At 44.7% G+C, this 21,242-nt stretch overlaps 1 protein-coding gene across 5 annotated transcripts; it reads left to right on the top strand.

Annotated features, from left to right (window-relative positions):
- Positions 1-1,072: 1,072 nt before the first annotated feature.
- Positions 1,073-17,052, top strand: CIZ1 (CDKN1A interacting zinc finger protein 1). Of its 5 annotated transcripts, none has more exons than XM_073541104.1 (16): positions 1,073-1,236; positions 2,649-2,788; positions 2,860-2,987; positions 3,540-3,646; positions 5,150-5,294; positions 6,617-6,683; positions 8,204-8,244; positions 8,327-8,415; positions 8,493-8,648; positions 8,731-8,864; positions 9,971-10,058; positions 10,624-10,737; positions 10,834-10,986; positions 12,864-12,924; positions 13,256-13,377; positions 14,653-17,052. In XM_073541104.1, exons 2-16 carry the CDS (start codon positions 2,664-2,666, stop codon positions 15,031-15,033), a joined length of 1,911 nt encoding a protein of 636 aa, XP_073397205.1. In that variant the 5' UTR covers positions 1,073-1,236; positions 2,649-2,663; the 3' UTR covers positions 15,034-17,052. The 5 variants fall into 5 exon arrangements, with proteins under 5 accessions (XP_073397205.1, XP_073397203.1, XP_073397202.1 ...); XM_073541102.1 differs by having other exon boundaries at positions 1,074-1,236; positions 2,630-2,788; positions 3,480-3,646; XM_073541101.1 differs by having other exon boundaries at positions 1,074-1,236; positions 3,480-3,646.
- The last annotated feature ends 4,190 nt before the right edge of the window (positions 17,053-21,242 follow it).

Below are 21,242 nucleotides of genomic sequence, written 5' to 3' on the forward strand. Positions count from 1 at the left end.
ACATGGAGTGTAGTCGCCTCTGGCCCACCCGTCTGGGAGGAGAAAACAAGGAGGGTGGATTCTGCTGGTCCTCACATCTGGTGAAAAATACATGGGGGTGGCGCTGGCGTCCACATCTGGGAGAACACATGGAAGGTGGCTGCCGCTGGCCCCCCATCAGGGAGGAGAACACATGGAGGGTGGCCGCCGCTGACCCCCCTTCTGGGCGGAGAACATATGGAGGGTGGCCGCCGCTGGCCCCCCATCTGGGAGGAGAACACATGGAGGGTGGCCGCCGCTGACCCCCCATCTGGGCGGAGAACACATGGAGGGTGGCTGCCGCTGGCCCCCCATCTGGGAGGAGAACACATGGAGGGTGGCCGCCGCTGGCCCCCCATCTGGGAGAACACATGGAGGGTGGCCGCCGCTGGCCCCCCATCTGGGCGGAGAACATATGGAGGGTGGCCGCCGCTGGCCCCCCATCTGGGAGGGGAACACATGGAGGGTGGCCGCCGCTGGCCCCCCATCTGGGCGGGGAACACATGGAGGGTGGCCGCCGCTGGCCCCCCATCTGGGCGGAGAACACATGGAGGGTGGCTGCCGCTGACCCCCCATCTGGGCGGAGAACACATGGAGGGTGGCCGCCGCTGACCCCCCATCTGGGAGGAGAACACATGGAGGGTGGATTCCGCTGTTCCTCACATCTGGGTGGAGAATATATGGGGGGTGGCCGCTACTTGTCCAACAGCTGTGGAGCACAGACCCCATTTTGTGGTGGGTGAAGGTCTCTTGGGAGATACGTTAACTCTTCAATAGGTGCTCTTTATAGAGTGTGGACCTGCACGTTTTACACCTTGTAGCTTCATGAAGAATAGCAGGCGCAATATTGCCATAGACCGGCGAAATTGTGGCACTGACAGGGCATGCTGAGAGTTGTAGTTTAGGGGCTCGCTGCCACAGACTATAGTGTAGGAGGGTCACCACCTGGACCACATCATTAACCCTTTCTATTGATGAGATTCCATTTGTTTTTAACCCATTTGTGTCCTTGTGCTAGAATTCTAAATAAACAAGTGTGAGGTGCGCACGTCCGACCTCCGGCCGGCAGGGGGCGCGCTGCACAGTAGGGCATGGTCCGCGCCATTGTCTGCGCTGTGGTGCAGCAGAGGAGGAGGCCTGGGGGGGCTGTGAGGAGGACCGGCTGTCTGTCCGGGGGAAGCGGAGCACTGCCCGGGGATTAACGCTCAGCATTATCCGGTAAGATGGGGGAGACTGCAGCTGGTGTCAGTGGGGACATCCAGGGTGGCATAATGTCTGGATATGATTGCTGGCATGTTACGTGTGGTGGGCACTGAGGATGACACATGCATGCACCCCTCACCATGCCACCTGTGTGTGCCGCCCTCAGTGCCCACCTCTGTGACATACTGCATAATGAGGGGGTGGGGGCGTGAGGTGTCAGATGGGCACTGAGGGTGGCAAACAGTGCCAGTGGTTACATAATGATAGGTGTATCCTACAGTGGATGGGCACAGAGAGGCAAATACATATTCCATGATGCAAGGTGGCTTTATGTGCCACCCTCTAATATATAATGACTGGTGGATGTGGTAATATTGTATGTGCCTTGTATGTGATGTTATATGAGATAGTGAATGGGGGGTGGCGCTCAGATATTAGATAAAGGGCATTGTGAGGGGCACATACATGCTTCTCTTCTAAGATGTCATAGTACTCTCCCCATGTGCCGCCCATGAGCAGTGGCACCGCTCTGCCGTGTATTGGGAAATATATTACTCACAGTATACAGGTCGGCAGCTGATGGCTGGCATGTAACAGTGCATAATTCATGCCAGGCACTATAGGTAAAAAATGAGGATGAATGACCTCATGGAGATCAACATCCAACACTGCGGAGACACCATCACATGTTTCTCAATGCAGGCACTATAGGTTGGTGGCTCACATGGAAGCGAAGGAAGTGGGCACTTCTGTAAATTTTGGGGTACTCTACCCCCTCCATGTGAAGCCTTATATAGAGAATAATCGGGGGCGCCATAATGTGCATCACTATCTCCCCCCCCCCCCTGCAGTATTAATCAGATTTTTTTCCCCCCAACATGTGAAGGGATTGCTATATTAATGCCTTCATAGTCTGTGGGCAAGCAAACATTTCACCACTCCCAATGAATAACTTACCTGCACTTTCCTCCTAGAAGTGATTTACCCCAGCGGCTTCCCGCAGGGACCACTTATCGGCAGGTATGGGCAGAACTGTCAGCTTCTTGGGTATCTGTCAATACGTGACTTTTCCAGAATCCTAAATGGCAATGCTGCCATATGTACCTATTCATCTCCTTAAAGGGGCTCTCCTATCTTAAAGTGATGGCATAATGTAGACTACATGATCATAAGGAGCCAATTTCTAGACTCTGGCACAAGTGTGTGTCCACTGTACAGCCCCTCCCACGCTATGTAGGGGAACTACAACATAGCCTGCCTACCTTTCCTTCTACAGCTGGGTGGTCAGATTGCTGCTGTGCAGGAGAATCTGAGTAGAAGGCTACAGGGCTGGGCCCATTTCATTCTCAGAATCAGAGGGGGTCCAACCTCCAAGACTTTCAATATCCCTATTGACGTGAAGGGTCAGCTCTTCTCTGTTGTCTTAGGTCCTTTGCTTTAAGATGTTTAACAACCAGCAGCAGTTACAGCAGCTCATTCAGCTCCAGCACCTCCTGCAGCAGCAGCAGCAGCACACGGTGCAGCAACCAGCGCAGCATCCGCTGCCTGTCCAGCATGCAGCGCCCAGGTAAGCATAGCCTGCTGCCAGTTACTGCCTGCCATGTAATGCTTCTCCATACTAATGCAGTCTTTAAACAGGCCAATGCCAAACCCGGTGCAGCACCAGCAACCGCAGCAGATGCTGAACCTGCGGGCTGCCAATCCTGCCAGGCTTCTCAATACTCACCCCATGATACAGCGTGCTCTACTGATGCAGCAGATGCAAGGTAAGCTTCCAATTCATGCCCATTACTAAGGGACGACATTCGCCCTTTCTCCTTTCTTTCCATGTCTGTATGTAGATTGCATTATTTTCGTTTTATTTGTGATGATCTGATCCCCTTTATGTTCAGTATTCCTAGAATTAGGACAATGACCTACATATGAGAACACAAGGAGGGTGAATGCCATCGCCTAGATTATAGTCGCCCATTAAAGCTGGATCATGTTTATTTCTTCATATGGTTTTAATTTTCTTTGCATGATTATGAACCGCTATTAAAAGAGGATTCCAGAGGTGAGATGGGGGATAACGTGCTGACCGTGGGGACCCACCAGGAATGGGGCACTGTAGAGCCCTGTCTTGAGTGGGGTGGTGGTGTATATGCCCGGGCTCACTCCAAGCAGAGCACCTGTCATTGCAAACCTGCCTGCGATGATAAGAGAATTCCTGCAATACAGCAATTATTATATCTGAAGATTTGTCAATGGTTTTGTAGGTAACCTTCGTGGTCTCAGCATGGTGGCGCCTCCGCCAATGCCTCCATTCTTTACCGCAGCTGCAAGACACTCAATCCTGGGTATTCCTCCTATGGGTGTAACGGTGAAAGCTCCGAGCATGACGTTCCCGCACATGCCTTTTCAGCAGCCGCGTGTATATCACAAGGTAAGCCTAGCCTTCTATCTGCAGCCAGGTAGACTTGTGTTATGTGACGTTCAGGTCCATGATGATTTGCGGTAAAAGTCGAAACACTAAAGCATAGTACATACGTTCATCTTATGGCTATACCTATCGCCTCTCACCCACCCTTTTACACGAAAATGTTCAGGCAATCAAGTTTTCAGAGAGAAGAGTGGAGTATTCCATTGCAGGCCGCCGCTGTCGATGACTTACCTCCTGCAGTATCAGAAAGAACAAGTGGTGAAACGCAACATTCCCCCCATTTGTTTATCTCTTGACGTAATCTGTTGGCAGAGCGTCTGCAGACCCCAATACGTTAATGGTCAGCAAGTCGCTCCAAATTCAGCTGCTGTGGCCATCATAGGTATAATGTGTCAGAGTACCTGAACCTAAATTCTTTATGTAGTGTTAAAATACAAGATTTTGGATGCCAGCAGATGCATTGATGACATATCCATAGAATAAGGTTCATGAGATCCAGGGGGTTGGACATCCCTGCCGATCGGCTGTGGCCAGATGTAAACACATGGAGCAGAGTGTAGATGCATTAAGTGTGTAGTGGCCTCTGCTGGGTTCTGCAGAACAGCTCCGTGCCATGTGATTACATCCAGCCACTGCCAGAGCTGCTTTCAGTTGAGCTCTGAGCGTTCCTGGTGTCGGATCCCATATTGATTACCTATCTTATGGAGAAGTTGCCAGTGTGGGCAATCCCTTTAAACTTTGCAATAAGACCATACACAGTAAGCGCCCCCTAGTGGTGGCTGCAGGTAGCCTTAATTTTGTAATTTGGTGTACTGATGGGATTTGGCACAATGTAGCAGAAAAACTAAGCCATGTTATAGAATGACTAAGGCTTGTTTCACACATCAGTTTTTTTTTGTGTCAGTTAAAATCCGCCAAAATGGCGGAAAGCGGATCCGTTGTTAACTGATGTGAACGGATGCCACCGGACCGTTTTTTTTTTTTTTTTTTACGGATCCGCCGACTGAAGAATTTTAAAGGAACCGCTGCCCGAGAGAGAGAGAATTTTTTCTGTCCGCCAGAAATGATTTCGGGGTTAAATTTCCGCCTGACTTCATTCCTCCGGGCATGCGCACTATAAAAATGTGGATCCTGCAGCACAAAAAACGTTACATGGTCCCTCCAGGCATCTCGGCGGACGCCAAAAAATTGACGGATCCGCAAAAAAACGGATCCAACGGCTGGCCATCCGTCAAGATCCGCCGGTAATGCAAATCAATGGGAAAAAAACGGATCCGCCAAAAAAATGGCGGATCCGTTTTTTTGCAAAAACGGCGGATTTTGACTGATGGTCAAAAACGGAAGTGTGAAACAGGCCTTAACACAGAAATGTCAGACCTGTTTGGAAGAATAAGTTTGACGTGAGATGACTGCCCATACGTTCTATGGGACAGGTAAATTTGACCCTATTAAACTTTAACCTTTATATTATATCATGTACAAATATGCAAATTGTTCTTATTGTAGGACCACTACAAGAATACTGATGCCAAGAGGGATGGTGACCATAGCTCATCTGCGCCAGGCAAATACACCAGTGATCCAAACACTGAGAGGGGCAACATAGATCTCCCACCAACTGCGTCAGAAGCAGATGATAGTCTGAACTCGGGTCAGTGAGTAGGCCATGTCTTTGAGAGGCTGCAAATTAGGTCAGGAGACCTGCAGTCGGTTCTGGCATTGTGGTCCATATACAACCATTTAAATCCGGCCTCGCTGTTTAACCTTAATATGTAATAGTTTATATTCGTTACCATACAAGGAGGATGTGTACCAGCTCGGCATATGCCAAATAGACACTTCTTGGCATACCTTCCCTGAATGGGGCTATGGCTATTTTCAGTATATACAAGGTATCTGGAGCTTTCTTTTTTTTTATTTATTTTTTTTAAACATCTTTTTTAATGGATTTTTGACAAATACAGCATATTGACCAATGTATACAGTGCCATAGGATAAAGGACACATTATACAATCTAAGCGTATATATGATTAGGTCAATCAAAAACAATATTGCTCAAACAACAATAACTTAACCCCATATGTCCACAAATCTACTTGCTCAAAGTGGCTATACTCTGACCAGCCAATTTCTGTATGTATCCTTTCTGATATATTTACTAAATGACACATTTAAGTTTACCCAAATTATCACTTAAATCTTCTAACATGTACCAATCTGAGTTAATAAAAGACACCATTATCTCCTGTATTTCTCCAGTAGACAAACGATTCCATGAACACTCTCCACTTTTTGAAAAACTTTTCCGTCATTTTATCTTTCTGTCTTTCTGCCTCTTTTTTTCTAAATTCAAGACAGAAAGCAGCCCTGCCCCTATCTCCTTCATCCCTGGAAGTGTTTTGGCAAGCCAATTTTGCAAAATTAAACGTTTTGTTACTAGTGTCACTGTGTGAAACAAATCATGCATTTTTCCACCTCTTGTTTTGCCTGTTGTATAGTGGAACAACCAGCTCAGTGGGTCGATGTCCACCCAAATCCCACACATCTTAAAATACATGTCTTGAGTCTTTACCCAGAGTTCTTGTGTTTTAGGGCACGACCATGTTCCATGTTTGGAGCTTTCTTAACGCACATGCCAAACATAGGGCCTGATCTAGTTGGGTCATATCACTCATTTAACATTCGTGTCCACAATGCTGCTCCTGCTTTAAAGGCATTTAACAGGTTATTTTTTTTTTACAAAAAAAGTTAATTGAAACCAGACTGTGCTCATACTTGGTCTAGGCGTCAGCTATCATTAGTGCTGGACCTTAAAAAGTTTGTTCTCATTATGATAAACTTTTTAGACAAATCCTTAGAACCCCAATTATTGTACGGGGACTTGGCGTTACTGGTCCTTTTAGGCTGAGAAGCCATAACTGCACATTACTTCTGTAGGGGGCTAACGTTTTTCTTTTGGCTTGTCATTGCAGACAATGAAAATCTAACTGAAGGCAGCAATACCGACCCACTTGAACCTTCAGCCAAGAGAGCAAGGAGGTAATGTCAAAGAAGCTGACAATCTGATGTAACATCACCTTTCTCCTCCTGTCCCATCTCCTCTATGGTTCTGGTATATGTGCGCATATGTATTGTGCCTTGGTCTCTGAAGCAGTTTGTACTTATTAGATCACTGTCCACACAAAGCTTTTGGCTTTTCCGCCCTCTATAGATTACCCTGGTGCCCCTAATCAGTGGGACATGTTTAAGGCGTATTCCTATCTCTGTAAGTCATTCCGCATTTCTCACCAATTGCGAGAATGAAGGTGGCTTCCCTTACAGTTTTACCTGCATAGCTGCTTCGGAGATGAATGTGCAGGGAACAAACTGTGCAGAAGTATTAATGAACCCAAATTGCAAATTTTTTTTTTTTTTATCCCCAAATACTTACTTTTGTGTCTATAGGTGGACATCCTTTAATGTCCTGTATGAATGAAATAATTCTAGGTGCAGATATGTGCTGCAATACAGAGCAGGGTTGTGACGGTGTTTAATTGGGACACTTGGGGGAAATCACAAATGGTAGTGGTTTAGGAAGTCAAGTGAAGGTCCGCTCTTGTGCACTGCAGCACCAGAGACCCGCAGGGTCATAGACATATTGTGTGCCGTCCTATGGGGATTTCTGGATGGCACAATGTTGCAGAATTGAAAGCACATGGAGGCTGAACATGGCCACAGACCATGGGAAGATTGTACAGAGCCACAATACGGTAGTGTACATTAGACCTGACTGTTCAGTAAGTCATCCAGAGATGGAGGCCAGTTATGATCATGGAATAGACATGTATTCACTATAAGTTCAGATCCTGCAGAATAATGGCCATCTTTCATAAAACATCTGATTCTGCATTTATACAATGTATTTTTTTTTTAAATCAGATAAATTTTTATTTATGATAACAATTACATCATATACATGACATCAAGCAATTGTTCACATATAAACATGTTTTTATAAACAAAAAACAAAAACAAAACTCCTCCCTCCCTTTTCCCCCCCTATCCCCCCTCCGAGATCCCTTCAGTGCCTTCCCCGTTCCTCATCCAGTACTCTTTCCAACATCCATATATAGTTATGTAATGTGAATATCTTCCATATCCCAATACGTCCCTCCCACCCCTCTAACTCCATTCTACCCATGGCTGCCATATCTTGTGAAACACCTCAAGTTTATTTCTCTTAGTGTAAATACTTTTTTCCAATGAAATTATATGCTCCGCCTGCGCAAGAAAGTCCCGTCTAGTCGGAGGCTCCTCCCTGATCCAAAACCGGGCAATCAATTTCCTTGCTATGAACAACAGTCTAGCAATCACCAGTTTGACCATAGCCGCCGCTGCCAATTCTTCCACAAAGCCTAAAATACAGATCAAAGGGTCCCTGGGGATTACACATTTATATATCCATTCGATCCGATTCAGTACAACTGTCCAGTATGTAGACAATCTAGGGCAGCATTTATACAATGTATAGTTGTCAGTCTATAATATGATGGGTGATCACTGTGTGTCTGTTCTGACAGCTCTGAGACTGGTACAGATGAGGCGGGCTTCGCTGAAGAAGGTAACGCTACACAATCTGCATGTCATTGGGGTGTTTCTACCGGGCTACTGGTTCCAATGTTTGTTTGATTTGTCTCTGACAGATCCACATTGGGGTTGTCTTGTTATAGGGACAGCAGCGGATGCCGATGACATTGCAGAGGAGCGCAGTGTGCAGTCACAGTCTGCCAAGGTCGGTGTAGCTGGTAATTGAAGGTGTCATGTGCGTCTTTCTTGTCTTATGTTAAGTTGCAATTTCCTCCTGACCAGGGTATAAGTGGTGGCCGTGCTTTGAAAGTCACCATCCAGGTTCGCAGTGAGAGTCGCACCACAGCTCTGCAGCCGGCATGTGCCGAGAAGGGCTCGACGGTCAGTGGACCGAGGTTCTGCTGCTATATTTGCAAAACAAGCTACCACAGCCTGCAGGTATGAGCCCATCCTGATAATGTGACGCGGCACTTATGTCATGGCCATTAGTGTTCCACTGGTAAATGTATATCCTTTTCAGAATTTCCAGTCTCATCTGGTGACTGCACAACATCATAAAAAGATCCAGGAGATCCAGCATGTCAGCAATGCCTGCCTGGTCACACTACTGCCCACTGCAAAGGATGGTCTGGGCGATATGGGGAGCAGAGATGAGTAAGTGGCGCTGGGTTATTCTGCCAGTTTTACATGATACTGATTAGATCTCTGTGGAACACCCGGCACATCCCTGCAGTGTGTGGTGGGGTGCACCCTGTCTTTTGGGATAGGACCCACACTGTCTGCCTGCCGCCCACGGCCCAGACCTTGGTGACTCGTGGGGGTAATGGTTGAAAAATATTTCTGCAAAACTGTGTGCACTCCAGTTTCGTTCTCGGGCGATTTTTGGATCCTGTGGTCTTAGTTTGGCGAGCCACTGGACAACAGGTAATAGCATATTTGCCATGCAGATTTCCAGTGATCGCTTCTGATTACTGAGGATTTCAGCTGGTCCTACTTTGGTGATCACCTAGTGGTAGGGCCAGACGGTGTGGTGTCCAACATTCTGCCTACCCTAATCTGGCCAATGGTGAAATGTGATCATCCAGCAATTGGCCAAAACTTTGCAGAGTTTTTGCTGCACCGTCTTGCCCTACCCTAATAATTAGAACCTCTTTTACAGGGAACCTGTCAGCAGTCTTAGTACTTCCTGACTGATCTAACCTGTGTCAGGTGGGCTGCAAGTGAAGGGGGCATGGCCTTGCACTTGCAAGTCTCCGGTCAAGTCCCGATGACACTTTGAGAGTCGAGTAACTGATCTGCACATGCGTCAACCAGGGAATGGACTGTGCCTGCATAAGATCTCCAGTGAGGCAGGTAGATCTCTCAGATGAGTGATTGGAGAGAGCACAGAGACCTGTAGGTGCAGGGCCAGCACCCGGCGCAAGTGGCTCATTTGACATAAAACATTAGAAAAGTGATTACTCTGGAATTGAATTAAGGATTGAAAAAGTGGAAGTACAGATTTAATCCACTTTACAGCAACCGAACAGCGATTAGGGATGGTGTTGTCTGCATGGGACGAAGCCTTCAGTAAGGTTTGTTTGTTGTACGTGGTGGAAATTTGCCCCATTAATCCCAACTCCTATCTTTCATGGCTTAAAATTTGTCATTAGTGGTAATCATTGTAGAAACGACTGCGCTATCATCCAAGACACAATGAGTGCGGAGCAATGCAAGGGTCTGTGTTCCCATTAAAAATAATCATTAACTTTCTCTTCCAGTAAAAAGAAGCAGATGAGGTGGTGTAATGTCTGCCAGGTTCACTTCAGCTGTGACCTCATCAAACATCGCCGGACGCAGGAACACAAGGTATGTATTTAGGTTTGTGAGGGTCATCCTATGGTGAACATCGAGCACCAGGCACTAGAACAAAGGTCCAAAGGAGTCTGAATGCTCCTAACGGGTCCATTTAGAACACGGGAGACTGATGAGTTACGCACAGATATTTCAAACACACAGTATTGCTGAATGTGATGACGTAAAGGGGTCTCCTTCATGGAGACTGCCCAAAGATTTGCTGATCACTGGGTAAAGTAGCTTCTGGCCGGATTTTTCATCTGCAACACATGGATGGGTTAGGACCACCATAGTGGTATCTACTGATATGTAGCTGTTTCTGGCTCAAAGAATACGGTCTATACGATGTTTATCTGTCCTAATATTGCCTATAGAAAGAAGTGGTACAGGGGCTGTTTGTACAGCCATGAAAATGATGCAGCCACATTGTTGTAGTCATCCAAGAGGGAAGAGAGCGTAACTCTTCTGCGGCACCACTAATGGGACCTTGGAAAGATGGTGTCCTCTGAATGCTGCTCTCAGTCATACTGTGTATTGGTACAGCGATCCATATTGAACGGGATTTCTCTGCTTTTAGATGGCTAAACGCTCCTTGAGACCATTCTGCACCGTCTGTAGTCGCCACTTCAAGACTCCTCGTAAGTTTGTGGAGCACATGAAGTCTCCTGAGCACAAGCAGAAGTCTCAAGAGGTAAAATGCACGTACTGCCATGTGTGCAGCATTTTTTTTGTACATTATATGGCTATTTGTTTTCTAATTTCTTACTGCGATATTTTACACGTGAAGCTTCGTGAAAATGAATCATGGAGTCCAGAGGACTCGGAAGAGCTGATCACAGTGGACGCCGTAGGTTGTTTTGAGGAGGATGAGGATGATGGTGACGATGATGAAGAGGGCATCAACACTGATGACATTTCTGAGGACACAGAATGTCTATTGGTAAATAGAATAAAAATCTCCTCTTTAACAGAAATGTGTCCTTGTGTGGGACTCACCAGCTCAACCTTAAGGTTATATTCCTCTGGTTTGTCTACTTTCCCACCTATTAAACGTTTAGCTTGCACCTGTTTTGGCATGATGGGAGTTGTAGTATCTAAACTGTAGTGGGAGCCATAGATTGTAGACCATTGCTGTGGATTTAGCGTCACGTAAGAAGCCCATACACAATAGATGAACTGGGTGAATGACCTTTTTTTTTTTTTAATTCGTTTATTTAACAACAAAATGTACAACATCCATATTTGCATATGGTAGTAAGCATTATACAGAACGTACACACTTCCATTTATTGTTGAGCACAAAACAAAATGTGCACTCTTATTTATATGCAAGGTGATACATACATAGCCCACTGAATATATGCAAAGGACAATAGGCTATATACTATGAAATATTTATGTCAGTTAAATCATACAAACCCTTATATACAGTGCCTTGCGAAAGTATTCAGCCCCCTGGACCTTTTCAACCTTTTCCCACATATCATGCTTCAAACATAAAGATTCCAAATGTAAATTTTTGGTGAAGAATCAACAACAAGTGGGACATAATTGTGAAGTTGAACGAAATTTATTGGTTATTTTAAATTTTTGCGGAAATTCAAAAGCTGAAAAATGGTGCGTACAATATTATTCGGCCCCTTTACTTTCAGTGCAGCAAACTCCCTCCAGAAGTTCATTGTGGGTCTCTGAATGATCCAATGTTGTCCTAAATGACTAATGATGATAAATATAATCCACCTGTGTGTAATCAAGTCTCCGTATAAATGCACCTGCTCTGTGATAGTCTCAGGGTTCTGTTTGAAGCACAGAGAGCATCATGAAGACCAAGGAAGATCATTTCCTGACGAAGGGGGCATGAGACCCCCGAAACGCGTTGAATAAACCACTGTGAGTCTTTGACATCTCTCCTAGAATCCTTCCTTGCGGCAGCGCGGAATATAACTACAAATTCCTTTGAATGCAGAAAAATCCCAACATAGTGACCACAAGTTTCCTCATCCCATACCCCAAACAAACAGACCAGTGGTTCAAGAGGAAAAGGAGCATGTAGCAGGGATGTCAATAATGACGTCACCTCTTTTCAGTATTGTAGGATAATGGGACACTGCCATATCACGTGAATAAAATCTGCATCCAATGAGTGGCATCGTAAACATTCTGATGATTGAAATTGACCCATCCTAAAGAGTCGTTTCGGAGTCAAATATGATTGGTTTATTATATATAACTGTATCATTTTATTATTAATAGACGGAGACACCCCGATGGGGTGAATGACCATTTTATGTATGGGAAGGGAGTCCTAACTTTTCCCTGACTGCAAATGTCAGGAACAAAGTCCCGACTTTTTGAATCTGAACGTACCTATTTTTTTGTTATTGAGGGTGGTCAGCCAGCTCCAGGGGTGTCTGGCAGCATCTTATTAAGCTGAGGGGTCGGGAAGATTAGCTGTCGGTGGTGCAGGGAGAGGTGTCCGTCCTCTTTGCTAGACTAGCATTCAGTATTCCGACAATGGATGGCAACAATAATTCTGGACTATTTATCCATGTAATGTTCTATCCCTGAGGTTAAAAAATTAAGTTATGCCACATACTAATGTCATTCTGGGCAAACCCTCCGATATTACATCAATTGAGTTACTGATCATGTAACCCATGGTGTCATGAATCTCCTCTGATGTCCCTGTGACGTAATGGGGTTTGGCTAAATACTAAATGGTCGTTGAAACATTTCTTTTGTTTTAGTCACATCCTTATTGTGTTTCTATCAACCAATCTGAAGATGCGCATAGCTGAGCAAGCTGTTCTCTTACAGGAAAAAGGCGAGGATAATATTTCCGATTACGAAGAAGAATACAAAGCAGATACGGCCTATGGTGAGTAGCAGACCTATTCCTGAATGCAGGCGTCCCGGGATCGGAGGGTCAGAACGAGCGTTATCCAGGAAAGCGTTCCATATTCCACATGGCTTCTTTCCCTGTGCTTCCAGACAAAGTCCTCCTACCGTCTGCTCTTGTTTCCCGCTGGAACTTTCCTCTACCACTTTGCTCTAAATTCTGTGCATTATTTGTTGTCTGTGACACCACCAACCATCCATCTTGTCATACCCCTGCTATGGGTCCCTCCATCATGCTCTCTGCTCTGTTCTCTATTTTTGTGTTTCCCCCTTTTGATATCCATTCTGTGATTTACCCTCCCGTTTCACAGGCCTGGATTATATGGTCCCCGTCGCGGGTCATCTCTGCAGGCTGTGTCACAAATTCTATCCTAGTGACTCTGCTGCTCGGCTCACACACTGCAAGTCCCTGGTGCATTTTCAGAACGTCCAGGTTAGACCCTTCTCCTGTTGCATGGCCAGGCTTCTGTTGTTTTGTTACACCGCTTTCTTGTCTTTGCTGTCACATGAACACCCTATTGAGTGTCCTTAGCTGTTGTTCTAGATCACTGTGTCGTATGTCATCACATGGCTTTTCTGATCATCTTTCCTATGTCCCTCCCATCATACAGAGCTCTACATCTGCTTCCTGAATTAATAGCATTTGGACAGTCTTCAGATTGTATTGGGAACGCAAAATACTCCCTCCATTGCACATAGGACTGGCAGCTGATAACTCTACAGTTTCAGTAATATTTTTAGTCTTCTATTACCAGTTTAGGACGGATTCACACATCCATGTGTCGTGATGCACGGACCGACCGTGATCTCCTGACTTTGACCGTCTCATATTTGCTTATGAGGCCGCTTAGTGAATCCAGTACTGTGATACACGGATGTGTGAGTGCAGCATTAGACTTGACACTGTGGCTTCCATATATATTTAAAGCTAAAGCGGTGTTCTGGATCTGTCCCATGATGGACCCTGATCATTTGTAATGGGATCCATTGGACTCTGCCAAGCTCTGTATTGCCTTCATTGAGATAGAATAGAACTATTTCATCATATTTGATGTGACCATCTGGGAACAGAACCTCAGTTTACTTTTCCATGAGTTCTGCCAGAGAAGGTACCTATGCAAAGATATCTGCTGAAATGAGGAGTCCTGACCTGAAAATTGCCATAAACGTAAGCGGTGATCCCTGAAACTCTGCAGAAATAATGGTATACTGCGAAGGGGAAGGAGAAGCAATTTTTTTTGTTCTTAAATATAGGGCTTGTAAGCGCTGCTCTGCTGTTTGGACCTCTGGACCACAAACTGGGAGCAGTCTGCAGTCAAGATGAGATGGTCCCATTAAGGGAACTCTTTGGGCAATATACGGTGTCCGCTTTGACCAGTGTAGGTTTAAGGGGGTGGAGGATGACGCATGGATTTAAAAAGTTCCTAAAAGAGGATCTTTCTTCTAGATTAAGTGCTGGTGGTCTATTCATACAGACCACCTGCAGTTTCTTTGGGTGAACATGCCAGACACACCATATTGGGATACTTTAACATTGCCCACCTGCCTATTAAGGATCTGTTTTGGTTCGGCCAAGCAAACAGAGAACTGTGCATTGGGGAAACTAAATGAATCCACTTTGTGTGGATATTTTTCGATGTCTTTCCCACAAGTCTATTTTGGACTCTCCCCATGTTAATGCCTTCCTAATGCACCGCTTTGTTTCCAGAGAGCCAAAGCGGAGAAAAAGAGCTGCGTGGCATTACAAGACAAACTGTCAGTCCAAGAGGGTGGAAGTCTGGGTGAGGTGACAACTGCTGATAAGACAGATGAAAGCTCAGTCCCGCTGCTACAAGATGGTGGCGTTAAAGCAGGAAGTTCGCCTGGCGCCAGAGGAGGAGATACCTCTGTAAATAGCAAGTGTGGCGACACCGAAGACTCGCTATCCGTCTTTGATGCAGTCATCGATTCCTGCGAGGAAGATTCTGGCCTTCTGCTGGATCAAGAAATGTTTCTCGACCAGAGGAAAGACAAAGCTGAAGAGGAGGAAACGCTCTACAGCGAAACGTCATCGACCTGCAGACCGACTTCGCGCCGCAGAGTCAGATAATCCAATGCTGAAGTTCCTTCCTACTAGTTCCTGCAAGATGCAACAAATAAGTAGTTAAAGGACAGCTTAACCCCAAACCTTACATTTTTATATATGATGATAGGATGTACTGTATTGTTATTTTTTCCAATACTGCTTTGGTAAAAAGTCCAAATTTGATAGCTTTTTTTTTTTCCACAGCACATCCCATTTCTCTAAGTCTAAGTTCAGACTGGTGTGGACATTATTCAAAAGAGCAAAAGTAATGATTGCATGTCGGCTAACGTCCCTCCGGTTTATGCTCCTGCGTGAGTCCACTAGTGTGTACAGAGCAGCACAACGTAGGATTTTGCAAGTGCGTCTTAACTTTAGGCTTCTGTGTGCCCTAGGATGAGTATAGAGGGGCTCCTGTGTGCAGCCATGATAGGACAGAGCTCCCATCTTTCAGCAAAGTCTAGTGATTGTGCTCCATATTAATGGCCGGTTTGTGTGTTCTCTACAGGAAGAGAGTCACTCCTATATAGCATGTGGGCAATTAGGAGGCGACGTAGGATCACAGAGGTATAGTACACCATGTAGACGTGTAGTCACCCTGGTTCTTTTTTGATGGAAGCAGCAGCTTCTGCGTTTGGTAAGCAGTCAATGACTCCTTTAAAACCTTGTTTGACTATTAGGGATACGCATAAACTAGAATTACTTAACCTGCTTCCTGCAGGAGGATGTAACGGTGTCCACTTCGGCAGGGCATTGCTGAAAATGGACGTACAGTGAATGGCTGGTTTTGGCTGTGATTAGATATGATTAGATCTCATATCAGATCGCTTGGCTCAACCCCTGGTCCAGGTCTGTCCTCTCTACCCCAGGTCCGTGATCTCTGCCCTTGGACTGGACAGAAGCTGTATGAAGTTTCTTGCAGATTGGCTTATGATTCGCCCGGCTGGCATGTCATTACCTGTGCACCTCACAGATGATGTTGCGCCATGCCATTGAATTATATGCCACACTGGGGAACCCGAAAGGTAATGAATATATTGCAGCTCCTCACCTGAATCAAGGCCTGCAGGAAGCGATTAGCTCATCTGTAGCTGTGATATATAGATGACCTCTCCCTATCGTGACTGATCCCAACTATTTAACCCCCTATGATGCAGCAACCAGAGCATCTAGGTAGTTTAAGGAAGGAATGCATCAGTGAGCGCAAATGGGTGGCCTTGGTTGTCAGAAAGGGAAAATTCCTCTGGTCCAAAATGTCAAAACTATATAGACCCCTTACAGACATAATCTTATTAATACAACTGGTTTTACAAGTGGGAGTGATTAAAGAACCATAAAGTCCTACAATTGTGTATTCAGCTTTGGTGCAGACTGATGTGTCTGCATGGTGACTGACAGCTGATGTATGGTTAAAAATGGGAGGCAGGCAGTGAAGAAACACAGGGCTGAATGATCCAGACCATGCAAGGTTTTGTCGTCTTTCCATAGAGACAAACAAGTAAGTAGACACAAAATGGTTGGATTTTTTTTTTTTAATCTGGGATTTTTGCAGAGATTCCAAATGGCTTTGAATAATTTTATTTTTTTTAATTTCCAATGCTTTGGAGCAATATAAAATTGGTCTCAGAAGTGCACATTGAATAATAATCTGCTGTGAATCCTGAGGAATATAGCTTGCTGTTTAGGTCATCCTGTCTGAGACACGTAGCTGTAAAATCTGTGGCATCTGATGGAAAAAGTTGAGGGTGATCAGTCAGTCTAAAGATGGGTATAGATCATGTAATAGCTAGTTAGGCAATTCTCTGATATATAGTTGGCCACAAATCTCCAAGTGGTCCTGATCCGGCACAGTAGACTCTGCAGAGGTGTGCGGTCATTGCTGCATCTGTTCACATGTCATGGTCATGACTATCATTGTATACTAGAGTAGGGTCCAGAAAATATAGACGAAAGCCCGAGTTGGACATTTCCACTTCCACCATCTTCTCATTTGTTACCATTATATTATGACTTAGATTTCAATTAAAAGTGTGATGTTAACTTCTACCTCTTGTCTTGTGTGGTTAATTCTCTATTATTTCTTAATATTTGTTTTATTATAACTTTAACTTGTTTGGGACCTACAAGAAAAACTACATGTCAAGACCACCATCTATTATCGATCGAACTATTGAGGGGTGCAGATATATTCTGTCCTTTATGACGCTGCAATGGAATTTATCGCTTGTCAGCTGCCTATAGGGTAGGGGGTCCCACTGACAGCCGCTATAGTAACCGGACCCTTTAACAAAGAGACCATCTCATAAAAAAATTGTGATGTCATTTTTTCCAACCTCTTCTTTTCCATACTCCATTGAAGACCATAATATCATTACATACCATGTTCAAATATAATGTTTACACACACAAAACAAATAAGTGAATATCGATAGATAGATAGATAAATCTATAGATAGATATCATATCAAGCCCGAGGTTTAGTAATGAACATAATAAAATGGTACATAAAGTGTTAAATAAAGAGACACACAATCTGCATTAGGCCGGGGTCACACTTGCGAGAAACTCGCATGAGTCTCTCGCCTCAATACCTGGCACTCGGATCAGAGCGTTCAGCTACATAGAAATACATGCAGTCGCACACTCCGGTCCGAGTGCCGGGTATTGAGGCGCAAATCTCGTGCGAGTTTCTTGCAAGTGTGACCCCGGCCTTAAACGCAATATCTGTTTAATTTTTAAAAAAAATAAAAAGGGGGGAAAAAAATTGCTTGGGCTCCCGCAGTATTTTCAAAACGAGAACAGGGAAAGCCAGCGACTGGGGGCCGAAGTTTATAGCCTGGAAAGGGGGTAATACCCATGGATCTTCCCAGGCTATTGATATCAGCACACAGCTGTATATTTAGCCTTTACTATAGAAGTGTAGACTACTGGCCCTTTTAGAAGAAAAGGTGCGGGGTCTCGAAGAAAGAATTGCAACTTTGAAACTCAAAGAAGATGAAGACTTCCTAGACAGAACAGAAGCATCTCTACTGGTCACAGAAGGTGAAGAAAGTGTCAGAGAACCTCCAAAAGCAGATGAGTGGAAGCATGTGACCAAAAGAAGCAAGAAGACCATGGAGACATCACCAACCACACAACTGAGAAACCGATACCAAGGCCTTGTGGAGGACGAAGATGGCACACCTAAGGATGAGGCACTACCAGCAAGCAGAGAAGAAAAGGACACACAACAACACCCAGAAGTGACTACAAAAAGTACAGCCAAGAAGCGAAGAATAGCAGTGATGGGAGACACACTACTGAGAGGCACAGAAGCATCCATCTGCAGACCGGACATAACCGCAAGAGAGGTATGCTGCCTCCCAGGAGCGAAGATCAAGGATGTGATCAATAGGATACCAAAGCTCATCAGTTCCAAGGACGTCCACCCATTCCTTCGGATACATGTTGGCACCAATGACACGGCAAGGAAGGACCTACCAACAATCTGCAAGGACTTTGAAGAGTTGGGGAAGAAGGTAAAGGAACTGGATGCACAGGTAGTTTTTTCTTCTATCTTTCCAGTAGACTGGCATGGCACCAGGATATGGAACAGGATCCTTGATGTGAACAATTGGCTAAGGCGATGGTGCAGACAACAAGGATTTGGATTCCTGGACTATGGTGTGAATGACCTGTACGACAGACTCCTCGCCAGAGACTGACTACACCTCAACATACCTGCGAAACACACATTTGCCAGAAGACTCGCTACACTCATCAGGAGAGCGTTAAATTAGAAGAGGGGATGGCAAGAAAAACGTTAAGACACGAACATGAAGCCAGAAAATATACTGATGAAGGATATGAAGTGTGACAAAGAAGACCCAAGATAACAAACTCGGAAGGGAGATAAGAAAATTTCTAAAACAATCCACAGGGAGGAGATTGGAACAAAACAAAATCCTCTAAACTGCATGCTCGCAAACGCCAGAAGCCTGACAAACAAGATGGAAGAACTAGAAGCAGAAATATCTACAGGTAACCATGACATAGTGGGAATAACCGAGACATGGCTAGATAAAAGCTACGACGGGGCAGTTAACTTACAGGGTTACAGTCTGTTTAGAAAGAACTGTAAAAATTGGAGAGGAGGAGAGGTTTGTCTTAATGTAAAGTATTGTCTAAAGTCCACTTTAAGGGAGGATATTAGTGAAGGGAATGAAGATGTCGAGTCGATATGGGTCGAAATACATGGAGAGAACATTAGTAACAAAATTCTCATTGGGGTCTGTTACAAAGCCCCAAATATAACAGAAATCATGGAAAGTCTACTACTAAGGCAGATAGATGAAGCTGCAACCCATAATGAGGTCCTTGTTATGGGGGACTTTAACTACCTGGATATTAACTGGGAAACCGAGACCTGCGCAACCCATAAAGGCAACAGGTTTCTGCTAATAACCAAGAAAAATTCTTTCACAATTGGTGCAGAATCCAACCAGAGAAGCAGCACTTTTAACCTAATAATATCTAATAGGCATGACAGAATAACAAATCTGCAGGACGGCATCTAGGAAATAGCGACCACAATATTGTACAGTTTCACTTGTCTTTCGCTAGGGGGACTTGTCAGGGAGTCAAAAAAACGCAACTAAAAATACTGAACATTAGGAAGGCAAAGTTTGACCAGCTTAAAGATGCCCTTAATCTGGTTGACTGGGACAATGTCCTCAGAAATAATACAGATAATACATGGGAAATGTTTAAGAACATCCTAAATAGGCAATGTAAGCGGTTTATACCTTGTGGGACAAGAAATAGGAAAAACCCAGTGTGGCATTTCAAAGAAGTAAGAGGGGCAATTAACAGTAAAAAGAAAGCAATTAAATTAAAGCAGGATGGCAACATTGAAGCTTGAAAAAATGGACTTCTGGTTCCAGCGCTGTACATGAAAGGGAGTGTGTGACAAGAGCTCCGTAACCCAGCTTCTCTCAGTGAGATACCTGGGACCTATTCAACCTTGCGACAGGCTAATTACCTGTCAGTGAGACTCTCCAGGTATCTCCATCGGCGGCGTATGGAGAGATTTATTAAACAGAAGCGGGTCCGGAAAAGTTTTTCTCCCCGGACACCACTAGAAGTGTGCAACAAGATGGGGCCGGACGCTCCAAAAGCAAAGAAATCTAGTAAGTCCTCGTGCACAACACCGCATACGATACAGACGGGGGAGGAAGTAGAGGGGGAACAACCAGCAGGACTTAATATATCATATAAAGCTTTGGCTGCAGAGGTGGCTAAAATATTGGCGCCAGACATAAAAAAAGACTCTTGAACTAACAGTTTCTGCATCACCCAGCAGTCTGAAAGGCTTGATATAGCTGAGCACAGATTGAGTGCAGCAGAGGATGAACTTCAGAATATACAACTAGAGCTGAGAAAGGCCACAAAATTGAGCCTGCAGTTGTCGGAAAAAGTAGATCTATAAAACAGATCGAGGAGAAACAATCTAAGGATAATAGGTCTCCCAGAATCTATCCCCCCTACTCATTTAATGAAGATTTGTATGGAGGAACTTCCCAGATCATTGGGATAGAAGCTCTAAAAAACTACAGGGAGAAAAATACTTTATAAAACTAATTGGCTGCCAAAAAGGAAACAGAGAAGCACATTGCTAAGAGAGTAAAACTAATCCCAAACTGTTTTTCAACTATATCAATAGAATCATAAGTGAAAGTGTAGTCCCCTTAAAAAGTTGTGAGGAAAGAATGGTTGTAGATGACGAGGAAAAAGCTAATATATTAAACACCTTCTTCTCCACGGTATTCACGGTGGAAAATGAAATGCTAGGTGAAATGCCGAGAGACAAAGAAAACCCTGTATTAAGGGTCACCAATCTAACCCAAGAAGAGGTGCGAAACCGGCTAAATAAGATTAAAATAGATAAATCTCCGGGTCCGGATGGCATACACCCACGAGTACTAAGAGAACTAAGTAATGTCATAGACAAGCCATTATTTCTTATATTTAGGGACTCTATAGCGACAGGGTCTGTTCTACAGGACTGGCGCATAGCAAATGTGGTACCAATACTCAAAAAGAGCTCTAAAAGTGAACCTGGAAATTATAGGCCAGTAAGTCTAACCTCTATTATTGGTAAAATACTTGAAGTGAGGGTTGTTATTCTGGATTATCTCAATGAGTACCGCAGGGGTCGGTGTTGGGACCTATTCTCTTCAACATATTTATTAACGATG

This window comes from Dendrobates tinctorius, unplaced genomic scaffold (assembly GCF_039654945.1).
Source record: "Dendrobates tinctorius isolate UK_male_01 unplaced genomic scaffold, ASM3965494v1 ptg000120l, whole genome shotgun sequence".
Classification (NCBI taxonomy): domain Eukaryota; kingdom Metazoa; phylum Chordata; class Amphibia; order Anura; family Dendrobatidae; genus Dendrobates; species Dendrobates tinctorius.